Raw genomic sequence first — 24875 nt, 5'->3', positions numbered from 1 at the left:
GGAGGGGGGGGCAAACATCACTCGCGGCCAGCCGGCCTTGGCACGCCCAGTGTCAACGGCAGTCGATGCACCGATACATTTCATGAGCAACATGCGCGCTCGCATGCACCACGGACACAAGGTCCGTGTGAATCCCTGCTCACACGGAGCGACGGCATAGACGGCGTTTATCTCCGTTAGTGGGCCCCGAGCCAGTGGCGCAAATTTCACATTCCCTTTTGTCGAACGATAGTCAGCGAGTCTCAAGGACCAATCAGAAGTGGGAAGTGGGGGTCGCACAACAACCTGCCTTGCCTCACTCCCTGCAGCAACACCGCCAACACCACCAACACACCACCGCCGCCAGCCCAGAATGGTACGCCAAGTGTCACTGCTGTTCAGTGCCGTTGGGTCTGCCCAGAGGCTCGCTCTGTGACCCGTTTAGCTGAGCTGTGAATATAATGGGTTGTGTGTGTATGGGTTGTGTATGTAATGGGTTGTCGCGTGACCAATCGCTTTGTCACGCGCCAAGTGCTTTGAGCGCTCTGGCGTGCCAACCATTGCCACAAGTGAACCGAATTCCAGAGTCCATCACTATCGCACTCGACAATACATTACTGCCAGTGATTATGTAAAAACTGACAAATCGACACGACAACCCCAACTGAGACGACCCTGTGATTTACCAACATAGGTAGGCATCGTCGCACCACACTTCACCAACGCTTCCTCTACCCTCCCCCCAGACTCCTGGTGGACACAACAACAACAACAACAACCGCCATTCGCCACTAAGTGGCGGTGACGTCACCACGACGCTTGTGCCAGGCCAAGTGCACCTTGAGGCCATGTGAAGTGTCGAACGCCCGCTGGCAGGAGGTCACGGGGCAGACCCAGATGCCACGGGTCGACTGACCGAGATGACTGGCTGATGCACCACCTGTGCCCCCTACTGTACCAACTTGCTGTGCTTTAGCCACCCGGCGCTCCGCTCGTTGTTGGTGGACACACACACGCACACACGCACGCACAATCACCAGGATCCTCACCATCTGCCCTTAAATAAATCGCGGCAGCGGTGGCGATACGAGCAAACCAACGGCAACGCGATCACGGGGGAGCCTCCGGTCCCCGGCCGCCACCCCCTCCCCCGCCCGACTCACCACCACGTAGACGGCCTTCTCGAACGCCTTGCCCACGGGGAACCACTTGCTGCCGCTGCCGGTGGCGCGCCGCTGCCCGACCCGGAGCCTGCGGCCCACGTTCCCCTCCGCCGGCGGCGACGTCAGCTGCGGCGTGCGCGGCGTCCTCGGCGTCGAGCCGTCGTCGGCGACGCCCGCGCCGCCACAAGCCAGCGCCCACTTCTTGATGACGATCTTGGGCAGGGGCGGCCGCTCGTTGCGGCGCGCCGTCCCGTCGCCGGACGACGGCGGGGAGGGCCGCTCCTCCAGCCTCAGGGGCCGCTCCCCGGGAGGCCCGCAGGCCGCTCCCAAGCTCAGCGAGCGGCAGAAGCGTCCGGTCGCGCCGCGCCGATCCGCGCGGCCCTCCGGCGCGCAGGGGGGCGCGGGGTCGGCCGGGACGGAGCTCGGCTCGCAGGACGAGTCTCGGCGGCGGTTCTGGGCGCCGTCATCTTTGTGGTGGTTCCCGTGGCCGTGCTTGTGCTTGTGCCCGTGGCTGTCGCTGGGACTGTGGCGGTCGCTGTGGTGGTGGCGGCGGTTGTTGTCGTTGACGTCGCGGTGATGGTCCTGGTGGTGGTGGTTGCTCGGTGGCGGAGGCGGCGGCGGCGGAGGCTGGAGGCACGGTGTCGTCGTCGAGTCTCGGTGGAGCGTGTCGGGCGGGAGCTGCGGGGACGATGACGACGATGAAGTGGAGGTGGAGGGGATCCGGTCGAGGTCGAGCTTTGGAATTTTCGGCGGGGGAGGCTGCTCATCCCATCGAGATCCATAGCAGCCGGAACCTTCAACGACAGCAGCGTAAAGATAAACATTTGAGGCTCATAAAGGGCACCCCGCTTAAAACGCTTCAGCGTCGACTCGAAGTGCCTTGCATCAACATCTGAACCACGCCGATGCCCTGCTGCCGTTTAGCCAAGGGGACTCACCAGCGGCAGCTGTCCCTGTGTGGGACAAGGTGTAAGGCAGCAGCCTGCATCCAAGCATCATTATCACTCAAGCCCTAAGCGGCAGTGCGATATTGGTGGGTTTAGTACTGAAGACAACACCAGATCACCACAGTTGGTTACTGTAATCAAGTACAACATTACACATCATCACCATCGGCTATGATCCATTCACTGCTGGTTTATTAATTCAAAACATTTCTATAAACACTGCAACCTGCTCTCACGCACCTCTTCAATTCATCACTTAGGTCCCCGCTGACGTTCAACAGCTGCCCTAGACACCCAACACACCCTCGCTACGCCCTGCTGCATTTCCAATCGTGTCGTCACTCCGACAGACGTCTTAGTGAAGTCCAGGTTTTTTGCTTGCACAATTGGTGCGTGGCACCAATCTGCCACTCAAAGAGAATCGCTCTCCGCGCTTGTTGTCAGCGACTTTTGTTTCGCTCCTCTTTATCGCGAACCCGCAAACTTTGTCACCCCTCCTCTCTATTGAAGTTGAGATTATTTTGATGCGATAAATTTCCACACGACGAGCCGCTTCTTAGAGCCGTCAATAGCTTGGCGGGCCTGACCTAGTAAGATAAAAAAAATAGTTTAGTTTTATTTGTATAAATACATTTGTATAAAACTAAACTATTTCTTTAGGTTTCCTATACTTTGCACTATCGTGTGTTTGTTTATGTAACGCTCTGATCCGCCCCTACTGGAACATCTGTGAAACAAGAGCTTTGGAGCGCATCGGATTCCTCCTGCAGTCCAAATAAAGATTCAGATTCTGAAGTTATTCTATCATTTCCGGTGATTCATTTCCATTATTAGTGATCGTCATAATGACGATGTCATCAGCAAACCTCTGCGATTGATAAGCTAAATGATAAATAAGTTCGTGGTAAATTATTTTACATTGCAGGTCACAACTTACGACAACAATTTGGTAGCTAAATAACGGTACGCACGCTGCAAATGTACACACTCACGCAGGGTATAACATTTTATAAATAACGTTAACACGCAAACAGCTGAGGCCACTGAAATGCATTAATTTTAATTGTCCCTTGTAATTTAATAAATGTCCTTGTTTACATTTCACGTGCCGCTTCCAGTAGGGCATAATTAGATGAAGCACCATTCATTTCCCTTCCTCCACCAACCTCCCCTCCCACACACCCACACAAAAAGAACAAAGATCCCCCTGTTTATGCCTATAGACTGCCAGCGGAGCAGAGGGCTGTACCAGAGCACCTATTTAGGTTAGACAAAGATAAAAGACAAAGATCGCCCCGCCTCCCACTCCCCATATAGCTTGAACAGACTGTTGGGGCAAGCTCCGCTAGCGAGCACCTATGAAGGCCGACACGGCACACGAGTGGGGGGCGAGGGCGGCCAGCGCCGCGCCCGGCCGCCTTTGTCTCCCGATCGCACCAGATGCTCATTTGAGGCCGAGTCGACCTAGGGGAGGGACCGGTTCAGATAATCGTCACCGGCGTTTGGCCGTTAGCGGGAATCCAACTCGGGTCGCCAGGTTTAGAGGGCAGCGCGCGAACCGCTCCGCTAGCGCTCCCAGCAGGGACGTGTGTGCGGTGTGTGTCAACCGGCTACCTTCCTCCCCTTCAGTGCCCGACGTTGTTTAAACGTCACAAGGGTACACTCATTCAAGGCCGAGTCAACCTAGGGGATAGGCTGCAAAAAAAAAAGGTCGCTGGCATCGTGGCGCTACTCTTGAACCCCGTTGTGCCGCCTCTCACACAGATACATACAAAGATCCCCCATGTAGCCTTAAACAGGCTGTCGGGCCAAGTGCTGTTGGCGAGCGCCTATTCAGCCGAGATGGGAGTGCAAGGGGGTGAGGGTATGCTCAGAGCCACGCCCGACCGCCTTTGTCTCCCCGGCAGTGATACCGACTCACCGCACCGGCGACTCGTTTACAAGGCCGAGTCTCCCTAGGGGAGACCCAGGACTGGTTCAAACATCCGTCACCGGCGTCGGCCGCGAACGGGAATCGAACCTTCGGATCCCCAGGTTCGCAGCGCGGGACCGCCAACCCCACCGCACTACCGCTCCCCCCCACATGAGCGGCGGTCGGCTACGTACGGCGGGAAAGAAGTTCAACAGACATACATACGTACACTCGCGCGCGCGCGCACACACACACGCCCCTAGCAAAAAAACCCTTACACACCCCCCCCCTCCTTCTCAGCCCACCCTTAATATGCGCAGGAATCAACAATCAGACCCGCTGCTGCTTGCACAACAGACTTAAAACTGGCCGAGCGCCAGCTGTCCGGCCAGCGTTCACACGAACGCGCCCTGCCGCAGAGAGAGAGAGGCAGTCGCGACCTCAAAATCGCACCCCCCCTCGCCCCCCCTTTAAAAACGCCACTCACAGCGCTGGTGATTATCCGGGATAACACCAGAATTGTAGCCTCTGCATACACGCAAAGACAAAGATGGCCCCCTCCCCCTCCACTGCTTCCCAACAAAGTATAAGCCTGCATAGACACCACAGAGGCAAGTATCCTGTTAAGCGAGCACCTATTAGAATTCTGGCACGGCACACAACGAGTTGGGGGGTGTGGACCGGTACCACAACCGGCCGCCTTTGTCTTCCCGGGCGCCGATGTACGCGCACCGCTACGGTCGCCTCTCTCGTTAAAAGGCCGAGAGTTGGGCACCGGTTTGGACGGCGCTCGCCACCCCGACGTTCGCCGTGACTTTTCAGAGCCCTTCGACAATCCACCGCTGGAGGAAGGCCTCCGCACACAACGCCACGTTGTGTGTGGGACGCTGCCCGACCGTGCATACGCCGCGCCGGTCAGCTGGTGAACGGGAGGACCCAGGGCTAAAGGTTCCGGCAAGTTCAGAAATTGGTCGCCACCGACGTTTGCCCCGGCGCAGCGCGCTGACAAAAAACGTCACCGCTCCTCAACATGCATATTCTCCTCGACAAGTCGACAAACACAAACACACGTTTGTTTATACACAACAACACAATTACACTCTCACACAAATAAGTACGTACACAAAACGCGCACGCTATGAACAACATTTCGGGCAAATTACAATGATGAGCGATGGCGAGACGATTTGCTGACGCGGCAGATCCCACCCCTGAGGCAGCTGGCACCGGTCCACAGGACACTGCGTGCCGGCGGAGTCGCGTTACAGAGTCCCGCACGCGCAGGAACGCGTCTCCTGCGCCTCCCCCCCACCGCACCACGAGCGCTCGGCGCGGCTACCGGCACCGCGGCACCACGACCGCACCGCACCGTGAGCGCACCACCACTCCACCAAACGCCGACCACACCGCCATCCTCGCCGTGACCGCAGTGCTACCCCGGCCCACATCGCTACCGCACTGTGACCCCCCCACAACTAACCACGGTGGAGAGATGTTAACTACCTCGCCTGGTATGCAGGAGGTGTCTCTCTCGCCCCGTGGTGGCGCGGATTTTTCGCCGGGTCCTCCGGTTATTCCCTCCGCATTTAGAATCAACGCGCATTTATGGTAGTTGGCTGCTATGAATGTCCACGTGATGAGCCACTTCGTCGAGGTATCATTTGCGATAGCCTGAAAAGAGCTACATAGCTCAATGGGCCTTACCTGGGAAAATAAAAAGTTTAGCTTTAGTTTAGTTTTAACCAAGAGCACCGCTACCCCCCTGGCCACACACGGCTGCTGCACCGCACCGATACCCCGCTCCAACGCTATCCTCCGATATGCACGATTGGCTATGTATGGTGCAAAAGAAGTTCAACATACATATATCCCAATGCAACCCCACCAGGCCCAGCTAGGATTCCAGCACCGTAACAACCACACTATCCCAGCACCAGAATCTGAATCTTTATTGATACTCGGAGGAATCTGATGAGCCATGAAGCTCTTTGTTACAGTTACAACAAACAATGCAAAACACGATAAGTGTGCAAAGTATAGGAAAAGTAAGTAAGTCACTATAAATAAATAGCTTTCCCAGGTAAAGCCCTCCGAGCTATTATCTTATTTTTCAGAAGCGACCTGGCCACAAATGGTAGCGCATCGTAGTGGCTTATCGCGGTTCCCGGCCCGCACCGGGTGTGGCCCTCGCCGGGGTCGAGACTAGTGCCCACAAAAAACACGTACGCCCCCCCCCCCCCTCACCACCATGGCAGCCCCAACAGTCTGGAACGATATCCCTCTGCACATTCGCAGCATCACCTCAATCGCCTCCTTCAAGAGACACTTAAAAACTCACCTCTACAATCATGCTTTCGAGCGACTCTGAGCTTGGCTCCGCGCCTCTGAGTTGCGGCCACTACGTCTGCAAATTTGCGCGCGTTACAAATGTAACTATTATTATTATAACCCCTGCTCCCGCATTTGCTCTCCCCCTTCCCCACCAATCATCATCTCCGTCGTCTTAAGCCTACGAGCAATCCACCGCTGGATGAAGGGCTTCCGCAAGCCACCGCCACCTCACGTGACGCTGCGACGATCTGCCTAGCACACCTGCTGCATCTACGCTGGACGTGCTCTCATGGTCACCTCATTCCTTCCAGCGAACGCGTCCCCCCGCCCAAGGCCCATTCACTTTCCTCGACAGTCAAAAACGACGGTCGCCTTTACCCTGCGCACGCTCTCGCTCTCCAATCCACGTGTTCCTCTCGCCGTCTCTCAAATGTAATTCCAGGGTAATTATCCACACCGCAGAAGGTGGCAAAAGGAGGGGGATGGCTGCCAGGGAGGTGTCACCACTGGTTTTTGGCCAAGTGGAATTGAAGAACGTAAATCTGAAAAAGACTGAAATTAAATAGAAAGCCTTACGCTGAACATACAAATGAAAAGTCATCTGAATCATAAGTAAATCGTACTGCAACAAACAGCAATCCACCAAGACTCATGAGCGGAGTTGTGACGGTGCAGTGGTTAGCGCACTGCACCACGAACAATGCAAACCAGTTTGATTCCCGGCCAGGGCTAACATTTTTTGGTAGGTAAAGTCTGAACCGTTCCCGGGCCTCCCCTTCACCAACCCCGCACTGAATCGCATTTCTCATGAAGCAAAGTCAAACAGCCCTGTGACCGACACAATGTGGGCGATGCCTCAAATCAACCGTGGATTGACAAGGGGACGTACATTAGTATGATTAAGAGCAATTGGACTTTTTCAATTCAGTTAAACATCCTTATAATCCCATGGGAAGCCAGCAGATTATCTTCATTATTGCAGTCGGTGTTGAGCCGGGACTGAGCGCTCAGCTCGAAAGCAGAAGGTTGAGAGTTTAAATCCGGCCAAGAGTTGAATCGGCCAATCATCCTTACAGGGTCGCTAAAGCGAGTATTACTTTGTGGGGGTGGGGGTGGAAATCAGCTGTTGCCCTTTGCAGATACCGATTCCTGCTACAGTAACGTGGAAGTTTTACAAAAAAAAAAAGAGATTTGAGCAAATTGGAGTCCCGTATCAATGAATAGTGTTGATTGACAATTCTGAGAAGTAACTGGAATCGGTAGCCAATGGACGAAACTGGCGACAGAATGACGGCCAAAGGAGTGAGAACGCGCCCCACGACCGTGGAGATGGAGCGATGAGAATCGGCTCACCGTGCAAGGCAGCGAGATGCACGGCAACCGTGAGGGGATGGCGACGGTACGCGGATTACTTCATCCAGCAGTGGATAAACAATGATGCCGATGACAAATTACAGCCCATTTTTATTTTGTTTACAAAGTCACAAATTGTGGAACTCTCCCAAGAGGTGCGATGCTCCAACTGGCTCTTTAAAACGTTAACGTTACAAACAGGAGGCCCCGCCGTGTGCGTGTGTGTGTGCGCGCGCGCGTGCTTTAGCAATGCGTCGCAGAAATTACCGGAGAGATCCCTGTGGCGGGAGAGGGGGGGGGAGAATTTCAATCGTTGACTCAGCTGCTTAATCCAATCGCGGTACGTGCACCTGGTCTCAGTGTGGAATCTTTGGGAGCAAGTGCACTGCAATTAACGTGAGTGTTGGCCCCCCCCCTGCCGCCCCCTCCCAAAAAAAGGCAGAAAACGTTTGAAGACATCGCCGCCCTCACCCTCATGTCACTCCCACTGGGACACAATTCAAATCCTGCTGATACTTATGACATCACCCTAATGACATCACTACACTCGGTAAATCCCAAAGTGGTTAAAAAAAAAAGAAATCCTGGGGGAGGTTGTGAAAAAAATTACACCCCACCCCCCACCACCCCCTTCCTTCCTGAACCAACATTATCATCCCTCTTGCAGGGGCCGCTAAAATTGAGAACCACTTTGCCGGAAGTCCCACTTTGATTGACCTATAGACATAATGGCCCCCGTCGTAGGAACGTGGAAATCCCTCAACCGCTCGTCACCAACAATGGTATTGCCGTGTGTTTTTTATAGGTGGGGGTTAGAGCGGCAAAACACAGTGGTTAGTGCACTGCACCACGAACCTATTCCCCCCCGAGTTCACTTCCAGGCCATGGTTAAAAGGCGACTGATATCCGAGGCGGTCCGGTGTACGTACGAGCCACCATCAAACCCCGCTGACCCACACCGACTGGTGTGGTGAAGTATGGTTAAACGAACCCCACCCCCCACCCCCAACCCCCGTAAAACGGCTACGATAGACGCGGAGGGGCCTTCGTTCCGGCAGCGGATTGACAAAAATGCTTAACATATAACAATAATATAAATCGTCGTACGTTAACAGAATTTGTATAATTAAGACGCAACCAAAACATTAAAAACAAGCGGTTTGGTTTTCACCTAAATTAAAAATCTGGCCCCCCTCTCTCCGGGTTTGTTTACAACATCTAAATCGCAAGCAATACAACAACAACAAAGAGCAGGGGCGGACGGGGCCGTACTCAGAGGCTTCCGCAGATTTCTAAAATGGCTCAGATTAGCGTGGCTCAGTTTGAGAGAGAGTGTCTCTCCCCTCTCTCGCTCAGTCATGAAAGCGGAGGATTAAGGACTCGGTAGGATAGGGAGAAGCAGGCGGCGCGAATAAATAAATTAATAACGCCCGGTGGCGGTGTTATATTTACAGCGTGTGCTAAAGGTCGTCGACACCGATGCAGCTAAGGTAGAGAAAAACGATCACCGTCAATTAAGAAATCGACACGTTTTGAACTACGTATTGATACGAAATGCGGGATGTGTTGAACTTCCTTCGTACCGTACGGAGCCAACCGTGCCAATCGGAGATGCGGGATGATGACCCGTAAGGATATTGAATTTCTTTCGTACCGTATGTAGTTAACCGTACGAATCGGAGATGCGGGATGATGACCCGTATGTATATTGAATTTCTTTCGCCCCATACTTACCCAACCCTTATAATTGGAGGTGCGGGGGAAGGACAAACCTAAACACGAAAACAGTGTATATACATACACACCCACACGCATACGCTCTCTAGGCTTGCGCGATTCAACATGCTTAATCATATAAGTGTACTTTAGCAAATTATCTGGTGACACTGCTGCTGCGATGGCAGTGGTGCACACGCAGAGTTAATAACTGACACTCGTCGACAATAACACAGCTTTAAGAAAAAATGCGTGTATAATAGGCAACGTTTCAGGTAATGATCCTTATTGATGTTTTCTGTGATCTGAAGAAGAGCCACCGTTTGAAATGTCACCTTTCTAATATATACATTTCTTTGAAAGCCACGGTGTTATTGATGTTTGGAGTTTAAAAAATATATATAATTTAACAACCCTCTGTCAATCAATTGCTGGATGAAGGCCTCCGCAAGCCATGTCGGCACGGTTGGCTACGTACGGTGCGAAATAATTTCAACAAATATAAACTTCACCACGATAGGAAGGGAGAACAACTAAAAAAAATTCCACTTAACATTTGTTTTACAAAGCGGTAATTGTCAGGAAAATCAGGTTTTTTTTTTGCGGATTCAACTAAACTTAATTTACACTATGAGACCTCCTTTACCAGTGGCAAAATATACTGGTACAAAATATACTGGTACAAAAACCGACACCTTTATACAAGGCATCATGTTTGCAATAACCATAACACAAGCAGTCAAAATGCAAACAAAAAGAAACAACTCTGATGATGATAATGAAATGCACTGTCCTTGAAGTTGATTGGTCCACACCCGAGACAGCTTTTCTTAGAGCCTAGTCTCCATTGGTATTGGACCAGATGACGCCAAAAGGCGTAATACTATAAAGCTAATTTGTCAATACTTAAAAAAGTGTCACTTTCGCGCAAGTCAACTGTCATCGTCCGATTACAGAAACCAACCACCACTCTTGAAAGTGTGGAATTTCAACCACTGCCTACGAGGGGGGGGGATGGCTGCTCTTGAGCTGAAAACCCACAAGCCTTCGGGGGCCGATTTTCACCCCCCCCCCCCTACATTTTCCCGCGTTCAACAACCGCCAAACTACCCCAGGACCAGCGATCGGTTATAGAATTGAAAAGCCACCACTCCAAAAAAATAAACAGAGACCCAAAAATGACAAACGCAGGCACGAGCGGTTTTTTTTGCACGTCCTCAAGTTCCTTTTTTTTTTAAACGGTGAAAACGGTCGGAGTTCAGAGGTCACGGCAGGAGCCTCGCCACGGGCGCATGCACGCACGTCGACGGCGGAGACAGCGAAGCAACAAATGGGGCTTAAAAACAGCGCCGCGCAAGCTCGATCGAGATCCACACGTTTAAAATAATCGCACGCACAACCGTGATAAACGACACTCGCAACACGCGTGCAACTGTGGTATTAACCGCACAACGCATGCACAAAAATCACAACCGCGCACGCACGCGCGCACGTGAAACTGTGGCACGACGGGCGCACAAACGCGTGCGCTAAGAGGACACAAACACATGGTCAGCCACTATTACCTGCCAATGGCAACTGCTGTCCCCCCCCCCCCCTTGGCAATGGGTATTAATTGTTGGCCGAGTCAACCTAGGGGAGGCCCTGTGTGATTAAAATAGCAATTTTGACCTCGAGTGAACAAAGCGAGGTCAATACACTCACACAAACAAAACACCTTCATCAAGCAGTTGGAGAGAGACTGGCTCCCAACCAAGATGGCTCCTGATATATTTAAGCTTGGTAAAACTACGGAAAAACTGCAACTTAACCTATCCATTATTTACAACAATGCATCTGCAGTAATTGCACATTCGTGTAGCAAGGTGATATTGAATCTCATTTTCCTTTGGACTCCACGGGGGTTTGGGGGGTGGGGTAGCTCAGAGATACGCCACTTAGAAAGGCTTGAACACATTGGCCCAGCTATTATTACATGGCACGGGGAGAAGGCTCATCTGTGGCAAGGCGGTTTACGCACTGCACCCACCGTAGCTGCGACAAAGCAAGTTGGCATCTTCGGCCACGGCTATAACATCGGTAGAGAGCGATATCCCTATCGGTTCCGGTCCCCCTGCTTCACCAACCCTGCACTGGCCAGCGTGGTGAGGTATGGTCAAACAACCTGCTCTCAATACCGACATGACATGGGTGGCGGCCTTCATACAGCAGGTCGATTAACAAGTATCCAATTATTATTATCCTGACAACACTGCATGCAATAAAAACGTCATCATCATCATCATCATGATGTGTTTCACATTCTAATGGGGATTGCTCTTGTCCATAATATTGTGGTAACAAGTGATGTTTTTTTTATTTAAAGCTTTCGTAACTGCAGGGATTCATATTCTTGGTTCTTTCGGTAAAGTCACATAGAAGGGAAATAATAAAATAATATCAATATAAAACAATAACAATTCTCACGACGTTTCGACTGCAACACAAGCAATCATCATCAGGTGTGAAATCCACAATTGCTTGTGTTGCAGTCGAAACGTCGTGATAATTTTCATTGTTTTATATTAATATTATTTTATTATTTCCCTTCTACGTGACTTTACCAAAAGAACCAAGAACAAGTGATATTTTGTTTGTTAGGCTATGCCTTGTTGATGACACGCAGTGCAGTCAAAATCAGTGGAAGGTTGCATGGCTACTACCATGGTTACCGATCCATGACCTTTGCTCATCGATGCCTCCGTGAAAGAAAATAACCGCTGCAGAGAAACACTTTAAATGTGGAAGGCAAATGGCTCAATAACAAGTATCTTTGCCTGCAAATTATTAAACAGACCCTTAAACTACATCCAATTTTACTACTCCGGTATAAAACAAGAATTTGCTGAAGCGTAAATAAAATAAAGTTGCTTTTACTGGAGCAGCTTGGGTCAGGCGGGGTAAGGCAACCATACAAGTCAGATGCTGTAAGGTTTAGAGTAGCTTGCTGGCACACTTGTGATATGAGAATAATGGCTTAGACATTCAGGCCATGGTGAAGACATTAAAGCCCTCACTGGGCTGTCAGAGCAATCTTTAGTTCAAAACACACACACCACTGCCATCCTGAGACCAGGAATAAAAGGTCAATACATTTTCTAAAATGCAAAAAAAATAGCATAATTGTTCAACCAAAAACATGCGCCGTCTTCGTCCATGAGCATTTCAGGATCAATATCTTACAGAGAAGCTTAATTCTGTATGCACATGGGAAACTTGAAAGTGGTTTTGACTTCAATGACTCATCAGCAGAGGTTAGCCAGTCGTATATTTTATTTAATCTGGGAGAAATCTCATTTTAAGGGTAAAAACATGGGTTTTCTTCAGGAAAAATACTGCTCATGATCAAAGGATCCGTGACACTCTTCAACAACCATGGGAGTAAAAATACAGAAATTCAAGAACTGGATACTAATGCTTACACACACACACAACGCGCGATACTGTACAATACGCACAAGCATCAAAATGCGTGCGATGCACATTGCACCGCGTGGACCCCCTGCCGCCACGGGAGGAGGTAACAACGACGCATCGACGTTGGCATCGTGACAATTCCATCTCTAAATCGTTGGGTGGCGGGGCGAGGGTGAAAACCGTCAGAGGCAGGGCCCTGCACCAACAAGCACGACACTGTAAAGATCCCCACCCCCTATAGCATACAACAGGGGGGCACCCCAAGTGCTGTTAGAGAGTATCTACGAAGGCAGGCATTTGTGGCTGTCAACATCACGCCCAACCACCTTTATCCCTCGCGCCCCCAAAGGGCTCATCTTTGCACACCGTAAAAAGAGGCACAGTAATCATGTTTAATGTTGGAGTGAAGGCCCAAGGTCAGAAAACACCACTCCAGCAAACGCGTGTCAGCGGCGAGCATTTCAGGCCGAGTTGACCTAGGGGAGGCCTAGGCCCGGTTCGGACAATCGTCACCTGGGTCGTCTCTTCCCCCCTACCCCTCAACGCCGATGTTTACACGATGCACCAGCTACCCATTTGAGGCCAAGTCGATACTGTATATATATTCCCGTCACTGGAGGTCAGCTGCGAGCGGGAGTCAAACTCGGAGGTCGCCGGGTTCGGACGTCGATGGCGCAAGCGACGAACGCAACAGCTCCCCGGCTCGGGTGACCGCAATCGCACGAAGATGCCCCGTAGAGCCTTAGCAAACCATTGGGGCAAGCGCTGGGCGGGGCAGTAACCATGCAGATAGACATCGCCTCCATCGCGGCGATGTCTATCTGCACACCGCACCCGCACTCGCTGCTAATTTGGGGGAGGCCAAGGCGACCCAGGGGAAAGGGCTCAGGAGCTGTTCAGACAAATCGTCACCTGGGTGTCGGTGGCCCGTGAGCTGGAATCGAACTCGGGGTCTCTAACCGCTGCAACTACCGCTCCCCCCCCCCCCACACGCATCCACCGTATGCGCAGACGCAAAACCGATGGAGCAAGTCGCCAAAAAACCAGGGGTCTAGAGATGCCGTTCGCTCCGGCCCGGTTTGTGTCCGAGCGATAATGCGTGCCTGTAATTTTTCGTCTTGCGTGGTGTTGACGTTGAAACGACGAAGGCACTGGCTATTTATTTTAGGCCGAGGGAACGTTAGGGTGCAGGCGGTGGCCCCCGGCGGCCAGATTCGTTTTCCACTGCTTGTTGTGCATGGCCAGGCTTTTCAATTGTGTTGCCAGATACCTTTGCACATGACACGGCCTTCGCACACGTGTTTTTGAACAAAAGATAACAACAGACACACACACACACGAAGATAACGATTCCCTCCCCCCCCCAAACCTCCCGACGTATACCCTTACAGGCTTGTTGGAGGTGAGTGCTGTTAGCGAGCACCTATTGAGGTCAGCACCACATCTGGCCCGTCGCCTGTCTTCTCATTGCTGATGTTTTCACGCAACACCAAACACTAATTTAAGGCTGAGTCGAGGTAGGGGAGGCCCAGGATCGGTTCAGATATCACTTGCCACTGGACATCTGTGAACAAGAGCTTTATAGCTCATCGGATTCCTCCAGTATCAATAAATATTCTTATGTTAATCATGGCCGGGAATCAACACCATGTCGCCGGGTTCATAGCGCAGTACACTAACCACGACACGATCACTCCACTCCCCAGACATCACACACACACACGTAACTCAGCCGTCATGAGCACACTCCAAGCTCTCCTTGCCACCTTTTAGATTCCTTTACAGACACTTGACGTGGGTCAGCACACCACACACACTCACTCTGGCTAACTTGGACAAACACACGCTCTCACTTGTACACACACTCGCACCACCACATGGACACTCTCACTTGCGCACACACACACACACTTCTAGTTATCCGCACACACACACACATTCGTGCTGCCAAATGCTGACAACAATATCCGGCACTGCGCCAGGCTAGGTGGCGCTTTGAGGCCAAGGGAAATGTCATAGGCTCGCCGACAGGAAGGTTACGGGAAGGACCCGATGTTATGGGTTAACCGACTGAGACGATTTGCACCACCCTGTCCTCCCCACTGTTTCCCTACAAGCAAACACAAACACCAGGGGGGGTTCCGTGCAAATGCGATATATAACGACACATTTCTGCGGTTATGAAGGTTTGGCTTGACATTGTTACAATGCTATTGCTGCCTTGCTACGGATGAACGGGAAGGATTTTGAAGAATGCTCATTTGTTACAAACGAGTACAAAAAACATTTAGAATTGGAAAAGTTCACCGAATGCAAAAAAAACATTTAAAATACCTTAACGCGTCTAATTTTTATCCCGACAAGCTAAGTCAACATTCGATTGTTTTTCTATTTCGTTGGCAATTCCTTAACATAATAATAATGAAACACTATGTGCTGATATAATTATGAGTCATGCAATACCTTTATGCAGGAAATCCAGTTTTTTTTTTACTCAAGGTTATAAGAATGAAGGCATTAGCTCTTGCACTCTTGCAACGGAGGTCACACAAAAACTAGCGCTAAAAAGGATTTGCCTCGGTGTCTGCATCCTTGGCGGCCAATTCCATCATTACGAGCATCATGTCATCCTCGTTGCGCGGCTGAAAACGCAACGATGTTAAATTGGCGAATTAAACACGCGTCGGGAAAAAGTGTGAACAGCGTCCGTGCATACGCGCGATTTTTCTTCCTTGTTTGAGATGAGCGGGTTTTCTCTGCTTAAGATGTTTGGCCAATTTCTTGTGTTTGGCAAGTGGGAGGAAATTCTACCTCTGGGGAAACTCATATGGAGGGGGGGGGTGTTTGACTCATATGGGGAAGGTCACTCGAATGCATACGAGAGGTCAGCTTCCTATGTTGCTGTACAACCGCTTGAAAAGAAACCGTATTGGCAACAAAAAACACGGGCTAAAGTCGGCTTGTTTTCATCTTCTTTGCACTCGCCAGCACGCCAGTCAATAAATAAAATCTCTACATGTTATACCAAGAGGACTATTGGCCGAGAACAATACACACACTACATGGACAATAATCGTAATACCCTAAGCCATCTGTAAATCCACTGCTGTACACGAACAATAATCGTAATGCTCGAGCCATCTGTAAATCCACTGCTGTATGATGGCCCTTCCCCAGGTGATGTGGCGGGTCAATCGTGGGGGCTAGTTTCACCAAGCTGGTCAGTGAGGTTGGTAGAGGCGGAGTGAGCGGGGAGTCAGATATGGCGATTGCATCGACTGCAAGAAGTTCAAAGTCACAATTTGATTCAAGACGAGACAAATTCTGTTTCGTCTCCTTTTCACCGTCTCGTTTGTGTTTGAGGCTTTCGTACAAATTTTGTTCGGACAGCTTTGACCACTCAAGTCAACCCAGAACTAACACTGGCATCCTTTTTACATCATGGGCAAACAATCGATCCTCGCTTGCACAATTGGATGCGTTTATCGCGAACGTGACAAATCTATTGCAATCAACGAATCAATTACAAATCGCTACATGCCTAATGTGTAAACAATGTTTTTTCAAAGAAAAAAGTGGACTGCCAGATTAAACGAGCATGGGGTGGTGCAGGGGATGGTGGCTCATCGTTTTTCAAGACTTGGCCAGATGTGGAAATTCTACAGTTCTCTGGTCAGGACCGCACGTTTGCGAGTTCATAAACAGACCAACTGCTGCCGATTTCCACGACGCTGGACGAAGGCTCTTATCATCTGTGTAAAGGCTGCGCACGCTGCGATTTTTCTCTATTATTAATGATTAATGACGGCAACGCGACCTTTCGATCCCTCTATCGCGGCCGGCACATGAATGCGACCCCATAAACGAGCCACCCCCGAGCCAAATGAGCCCTGCGAATGATTAAACGTAGCAGTTTTGCCACGGCGGCTCTGCACAGTTGGCCCCACTTTTGAAACAATTACCGCCGCCACCTTTCGCCAGCGCAGCGGCACGGCTGGCTTCCCAACAGACCTGCTCCCACACACGCTGGCCCCGTCATTACGAAGCTCTGTTTGCGACGGCTACAGAAAAGCACCGACCCCTACTTCCACTGACCGTCCCTCTACGAAGACGAATATCAACACCGTCTGCGGGGGCCTCCTAACGATATCTGAGAAGGCCGATTACTCGGATAGACGGTATCCAGGAAAGCCAGAGTGAAACAAGGGGCTGAATCAGAGGACAGCGTTCGAAGGTTGCTTTCCGAGAAGATACGAATGGATCACAGACAGGCGAAGCTGGAGGAACGTGGTCACCGGGCTGGGAAAATCTGATGGCACTGGTGCTAGTGGTGCCAGACGCAGGCCGATTGTAGTGAAGATTCCTCAGGTTCAAGGACAAGCTTGCGCTTCTTGACATCTTCATCTACTTACTGCATGTCATCGCCAGGCTCGACTACCTCCTGCTGAATGAAGAGCATCCCACGCCGAGCACGCTGCACATCGTGACCCCGCTCGTTATTCAGAATCAGGGTGTTTATTTAGACTGCAGAAGGAATCCGATGAGCTATGAAGCTCTTTGTCGCAGATGTCCAAGTAGGGGTGGGTCCGCAAGTTGCAATAGGAAAACCGATAGGAGTGCAAGGTATTGTTGCAGAATTGTTGTTGTGGTCACAGAACCCGACTTTAACCGAGGAGCAGTCGCGTGGTGTGCAGGTTTTGCGATTGCATCAGTGACCAGGCACCAGGCTACGGAAGAGAGATTGGGGGGCGGCAGTGGAAAATGGACAGGGAACTCGTTTCACTCACTTGCATTCTGGCGCCCCATACCAACTGCAGAGGCCACAACTTACAAGGTTTGTTCCCGACCAAATCCTCACTGGGCACATGAAGAACTAGTGGCATCTACATCTACAGGAGATTATACAACTTTTAAATCCATTCCCTGCGTACAACATGTTTTGGAATCGACAGGAGTAAAGTTGGACTTGCGAACAAAATCGACTTACGAACGGACCTCTGGAACGCGACTCATTCGCAAGTGGAGGGGGAAAGTCAAGCATGGTCGTCCTACCCTCGGGGGACTGGCTCGTGTCATGGGAACGTGGAATTTGTACCGATTGTTCAGGACTTGAGGAATTGTCGAGCTTCGGAGGGTTCGTGATCATGGTTCGACGTTTTTAGCCGTCTCATTTTGTAGTTCATTTATTTATTTATCTCCAACTCGGTTGCAGTTTCGTTTGGGCTGCGAGGCATGGATGCAACGCTGAAAGTGATTTGCCCGAATCGTAAATAATCTATTCTTTACGACTCGCAAACAATCGATGCAACAGTTGATTGTACGGTCCTCGTATAATATCATTGCGTGTTAAGATACATATCACGGAACTGTGCACAGCCAAGGTTACACTGTGTGCCCCTCAATGTTGATACGCAAATATCCAAACGGATCTCCATTTCGACCCTGACAGGCTGAAATATGTAGAGTACAGTACCTTACACAAGTTCTTTATTCCTCTTTCGTTTCCTGTAAGCCTAAGTACAGATGCTGTATAAAGTACCTTTAGGCGACCTCTCAGTAGCTAGCGCACTGTGCGACAACCCCCGGAGGCCAGAATTAGATTCCCGCTAATATCGGAATCGGTCCCATTCCTCCCCAAGGTCAACTCGGCTCTAACAGAGTGGCCGGGTGGGGTTGTGTAATCAGCATTTGGGAGACCAAGTCGACCAGGCGCGGTGCTGGCCATCCACTGCCTTACGCCTCCCTTCGCATTGCTACGTCCCCAAATAAAATCCCACATCCCATCAGCCTCACAGCCTTCTGGGAGTGGATAATTTAAACAGCACTTGTTCGACACAATCAAACTCTGGAACGGTTTCTGAATTCAGTATTTTATCAGCAGTCAGGCCTGGCTTGAACCAAATGCTCGTGGAGTTGCCAAAACAGCAAATGGGAACATTGTAAAGGGGAACAGCCAAATAATTTATTTCAGAATTGAATCGTGGAGCCGAATCGTTACAATTCATCAATTCGCTAGGGGGCGAGGGGGGGGGCTCTTACTGCGCTGCTTTTGCCGACTGTGCATGCATCCAAACCACGACCATTTATAATTATTCATCACAGCCATTTGCGAATCCACTTGCTGGATGACAACGTCGCTGCGCCGTTGGGTCACGAGGTTTGGTTGACCAGAGACCGCGCTTCACCACGCTGGTCAGTGCAAGTTGCTGGAGAGGGCGGCCCAGGCGCGGATCCGTACGTCACCTCGCCGTGGATGTTAGTAGCCGTGGCTCGGGAACCGAATTCGGGTCGCCAGGGGATTTGTCGTGCAGTGGAGCAAACTTCCGCAACTGAAATTTTTTTTTATTTTACCAGGTAAGACCGCACCGAGCTATATTGGCTCTTTGTCAGAATCAACAGCTCAACGAAGTGGCTTATCACGTGAATATTTCCAGCAGGCAAATTACTTGAAATGCGTGTCGATTCTAACTGTGGGAGGGAAAAGCTGGAGGACCCGGAGAAAAATCTACACAACCACGGAGAGAGAGACACGCAAATTCCAAATATACAGCAGGCGTCAGGGTCGGGATTGAATCCACAACCTCCTGTATACCAGGCGAGGTAGTTAACATCTCTCCACCGTGGCACCCCTATGGAAGGTATCACGTTAAAATGCCATGCGCCATAAGGGAGGGGGCATTTCCAGCCAATGGCAACCGGAGATGGGACCCTCACCCCATGCTCATCTCAGCGGGCAGATCACTGTAGTGTTTGTCCACATTTCCGCATGTCTGAAATATTAAAACAACGTTTGAACAGTGGCCAAGACGTCTCAAAAACACACACAGTGGGGTGGTATGGAGCGACAAACAGGCACACACACGTGGCCGAGTACAGATCGTTGCTGGGATGGGCAAGCAGCCGTACACACAGCACCGGTTGCGATAGTCTTGCTGCGACTCTGCTCCACGTAATTTTACCGGCAGCCAGTTATTTAGGGACCAACAAAGCACGGCTGCGAGTGTGGGGAAATTACAGTGTACGATTCACTGCGTCGCTCGAGTTTGCCGTTAAGAGTCTATAAAACGGTGGCTCCAAAGGCTTTTAGAACCCCCCCCCCCCCAAAATCCAAAGCCATCGCATCCCCCACCCCCCACACACACACAAGGTTATTAAGGCCACAAAAAACGGGGAGATCACATGTCCACGCATCTAGTCACCGCAGTGTTAGCGAGCCATGTGTTTCACGTTGTGCCTTAGTGTGTTTTGCGTTAGTTAGGCATTTGTTTCGGATTGTGCGCGAGTGTATTGTGGCCGCCGACTTTCTCCTGCACAGTATCCATGCCGCTCCCCCTCCGCCGCCACCTCCCCCCAGTAAAGACAGGTGAGGGGGGGGGGACCTCACGAGATGAGAACCGCGGCTTTAGACGGTTTGACAAGCAGCAAGGAGGAGGATGCAATGGGACATAATTTGAAGGAGCTCATGTATCAAGCCAAAATCGCGAGCGAGTCGATTATGTAAAAATCACCTTCCTTTGGCTCATGTAGACCAAGCGTGTGGGTTGGGGGGGGCAGCATCATGGAGAGATCACGCACGCACGCAGTGTACGTTCTGTACTTTTCGCTCTCGACTCCCATGTGTGCCGTTATAGGCGAGGTGGTGTGAGTGGGAGGGAGTGGGAGTGGAGGGAGGGAGAGTGGAGGGAGGGAGAGTGGGGGGGTGAGAGACTGGGTGAGAAAGAGTTGCGATGCAGACAAACACGGGTGGGTGTGGGAGTCTGTGGGGTGTTGGCGACGGTGACAAGAACCGCCGAGTGGCTTCACGCGCGGAGACGACGGCTCATCAGTGGCGGGCACCACCGCCGCCGCCCGACGCGTCAAAATAATCTGCCGCGTAATCGGCGTAAATTGCGCGCACGCGCGAGCCGCGCGACAGATTACGTCCCGATGGGAAACGTGTTGCCGGCAAAGGGTGGGGGAACCCTGCGGGCGATCGCACGAGTCGGCAGTGCGAGTGAAGCGGGTGGTGTCCGAGTGGGTGCTGGAGGTAGGGCGTAAACATCGCTAACTCGGGAGACAAAGGTGGCCGGGCGTGGCGCTGGCCACCTGCCTCCTCGTGTGCCGTTCTGGCCTTTTACTAGGTGCTCGCTAAACAGCACTTGCCCCGATAGTCTGTCAATGCTATCAGGGGGATCTTTGTCTTTGTAGTTGAGTGGGCATCGAGGCAATGCTCATCTCATGTTAGCAGCACTGGGCCAGTGCTGACATTTCCAACATCCCTATGATGGGGGGGGGGGGAGGGGGGAGTCTATCCATATGGCAACCACTTTTGACTTCCCTACGAAATGATGGACATTTGTATTGGCCTATCCTGACTGTGCCACAACGTGGGGACACAGCATGGCAGAAGAGGGGAGGAACTTGATCTGCGTATCATTACGCAACTGTCAAAAAAAAAAACACAACCCGGGACACATTGGACGTCCTGGCAAGACTTCCAGATTGCTCAGGGCGGCAACGTCCTCACACAAGAGGGCAGCAATCGGGAGAGGCAGCAGCCCTGTGCGCGCGCTTTGACGTGCAGACTGCAGGGAGCTCATTACTGCTCGGAGCTTCACGGGGAACGGCGCAATGCTGTTGCCGAAAGCCCCATCGACCCTTTCCCCGCTCCGAGGCGTCCGCAAGTTGCAGGGTGGGTGTCCCGTTGGCCGATGAATCTCGGAACGCGCGAGCGGTTCAGCGTTAATTTTATTTAGAGGAGGCGTAGCGCCATTGCTTTAAAAAAGGCATTGTACCCACCGCAGAGAAGCGCAGAGAAGCGACCAAACTTTGCGATGGCTGGCGCAAGACTGTGCCGCACGCCCTCCCGCATGGCTCTGCGGGCGCTTCGGCACGTCTTCAGACCCCAAGACGTAACGATGAAGTTAGTTTATTTGACAGTTTCTTCCGATTCCGTGCCGATGACGTACACGCACGTCCTTCGGAAGAAAAACTGATGGCGTACACACGTACACCAATGGGAATGGGAAGGGGTTAATCTGTTTGCATGCACGTCCCAGCGTGTAGAATGTGCGCACCACTTGCACACAAGAGGAACGCTTGACCAATGGCTCAGGAGATCTAAGTTCGCATAACTGCCAACCCCTCATCAGTGCCCCACCTCAATAGACACATTCGGACCTCATCGGTCACTCTGTGCACTTATAAATCTCAACGTCCGTCCTACAAAACTCGATTTCCCTGTACAGCAATATGGCTAAACCGTAAGGGTTGACAGCTATGAGTTCAACTCCTCTCAATGCACAAGAATGGTCGCGAGTGGCAGTATCCAAACGTGCCCTTAAGCTATTCTACGTCGATTCGGCCTTAAAATGAGTTGCTCGCCGCACCGAGATGGATGGGTGCGGAGCCGACTCAAACCACAACCTCATTTGTCACTCCGACCCTAATAGGTGCTCGCCAACAGCACCTTGCACACCCGCACGACGTAGATTCTGAAGGCTGAAAACGGGCATCTGTGTGTGTGCGCGCGTGTCTCATTGAACTCGTATAGACGGTGAATATTAACAGGAACTCAGGATTAGCTTCCTCGTCCTAACAGAGTGCTGGCGGACGTAGGGTACGGCACGTGAAACGACCCGCGCATCCAATCTACGTCGAAGTCCGCCGGACTCCGAGTACAAAGCGTTGTAAAAGTCAACATTAGTCGTGCGGAGACCCGAGATGGATGGGTGCGGAGCCAACCAAACCACAACCTCATTTGTCATTCTGACCCTAATAGGCGCTCGCTAACAATGCCCGCTCTAACAGTCTGAAAGCCTTAATGCGGGGGACCTTTGTGTGTTGAAAATGTGTCTGTGCATGAGGCTGGGTGTGTGCGCGCACTTGGGACCGGGTCACGAGGGAGTAGGGATCTCGCTCAGAGGCGTGCGCGCGCGCGAGCGCACACAAAACAAAGGGACAAAGATGCCCTGTTCAGCCTTATAGACTGTCGGGGGGGGCGAGGGGGGGAGTTCTGCTAGTGAGCACCTATTAATGTCGGCGCAGCAAACAAAAGCGGGCACCGGCACGCGCACCCAGCCGCCTTTGTATCCCCGGTGCTTACAATTCAAGCGCTGCCCACCCGAGAACTGATTCAAGGCCGAAATGACCTGGGAGAAAGCCCATGCCGGATTTGCCCGGTCGTGGGATCGAACCCTGGGTTCGCCGGGGTTGAAGGGAGGAGACGCACCGCGCCACCAAGCCCGGCCGACACGAGTTCAATCCCCGGCCGCACACAACGCAGGCAGCAGCACGTGGGAAGACAAAGGCGGCCTGGGGGAGGGGGCGTGGCGTTTGCCACACCACCCTCTCGGCGGGCGTAATCGAGTGCTCGCTAACGGCACTCAGCCCAACAGTCTGCAACGGCTACACGGGGGGAGGAGGGGGGCTCTTTGTGCAGCGAGCGCGCGTGTGCGTGTCCGTCCGTGCCACTTGGGGATGCGAGTGGGGCTGGGTCGTCGTTACGTTTGGGAATAGGAGGCGATGAGGTCGGGACAGACAGGCGGAGGAGGAGGGAGGAGGCTGGTTGTTGGTAGCGTCTGTGTCTAGGAGTGGTGGTGTGGGTGGGTGGGTGTCGGGGAGGAGGTGGGGGGTTGGTGGTTAGGCGGTGGGAGTGGGCGGAGTGGTGCGGATATACCCGGTTTGAGGCCACGAGGGGCCACCAAAACAAAAAACCAACAAAACACGCGACAATGACAGCTGTCAGTTCCCATAGAGGGAGCACCAAAGCTCTCAACAATTCAGCCGCCCCCCCAAACCGCACCCACCCAAAAGCCCCCCCCCCCGCCCCCTTTCCACCCCCCAACTCTCCCCGAGTAGGCCACCCCACCCCCTCTCCGCCAGCCTTGCCAGATCCAGGAGGTTTATACCTCTGGATCTGAAGTGGCGGCATTGTTCCGGGCGCCTGCTGAGCTTTTCGCGAGTGCCGCCCTGCGAGCTTCTCCGCCAAAAAGCGTGGAGCTCCCAGCAGGGACGTGGAGTGAAACGTCAGACGTCGTGCCCGATAGGACGCGCGGTACGACCGGAAAGACACGTGCGAGAGTTGTTTGCTGTGTTTTCATAAAAATAAAACAAATTTAAAGGTGAAAATGTTTAATTCGGCCGACGTAATTTTTTTACTTTACACTCGCACGTGGACTGCTCTTGCTCATGACGTCACAAGATCTCGAACGTCTACCACGAGGTAGACAGACAACTGTTCTTGGTTGGATATGCCCGCAGTATTAACCAGGGCGGCCGCTAGGCTCGAACCACAAAACCACCACCACACAGCTTCTAATCGCCTCCACGACCACCAACAACCACCCCCTCCACTCCAAACCTCTTCACACCACCAACAGAACTGCCACCACTCCTGGCCGCCACCTCCTCCTCCACCACCACCACAACCTCCGCTCACGCTTAAAAACAAAAGCCACGAAGCCCGGGTGGGCACTGGGTCGAACGCATCTGCGCAGCCGCCTGCGTTGCCAACTGTCGGCAGGGGTGACACGGGGTGGGTGGGTGGGTGGGGGGAGATCGATACACTCAGCCCTGGGGGCCCGCAGCAGTCGGCATCGATAATCGCCACTGCTGAGCACCAATTTTTTTTTTTTTACGCAGAGCAAAGCACTTAATATCCTTGTTCGACGACCGCAGAGCACCCTTGTTAAGAGCAGATCGTTAGGATCGCGCACGCACACCGGTTTTACGCCGCGTTTGTCCGTCCGTGTGTACAAGGGGCTGCTGCTGCTGCTGCTGCTTTGTTTTTTTTTGTTGCCGGGTTCCGGAGAGAGGAGGAAGAAAACCGCACACACCCTCCGAAACAAAAGTGACGAAACTCGCACGACAAATCGGGTTGACGGACGCACCGACAAAGCAGACGGCGCAGGCACGGACGCATCGGCAGACAGGCTGGCATCACGAAACGGAGGCGGACAGACCAACAGACACAACGGATGAGAGACACAGATTGACAGACCAACAGACAAAGATTGATAGACGAAAATACACACAAAG

The 24875-nt window shown here is 52.1% G+C and overlaps 1 protein-coding gene across 2 annotated transcripts in view; it reads right to left on the bottom strand.

The window, feature by feature from the left end:
- The window catches only part of LOC144729611 (uncharacterized), a 76927-nt gene that overhangs the window by 18776 nt on the left and 33276 nt on the right, over positions 1 to 24875 (bottom strand). For both annotated transcript variants that reach the window (XM_078609993.1, XM_078609992.1), the window contains exon 3: positions 1143 to 1936. In XM_078609993.1, the coding sequence (XP_078466119.1) occupies positions 1143 to 1936 (794 nt within the window). The remainder of the gene's footprint in view (positions 1 to 1142; positions 1937 to 24875) is intronic.

The sequence above is a fragment of the Lampetra planeri genome, chromosome 33 (genome assembly GCF_965212315.1).
Source record: "Lampetra planeri chromosome 33, kcLamPlan1.2.h2, whole genome shotgun sequence".
NCBI lineage: Eukaryota > Metazoa > Chordata > Hyperoartia > Petromyzontiformes > Petromyzontidae > Lampetra > Lampetra planeri.
Note: the sequence above shows the minus strand (reverse complement) of the source record. Positions and strands in the feature narration are given on the sequence as shown.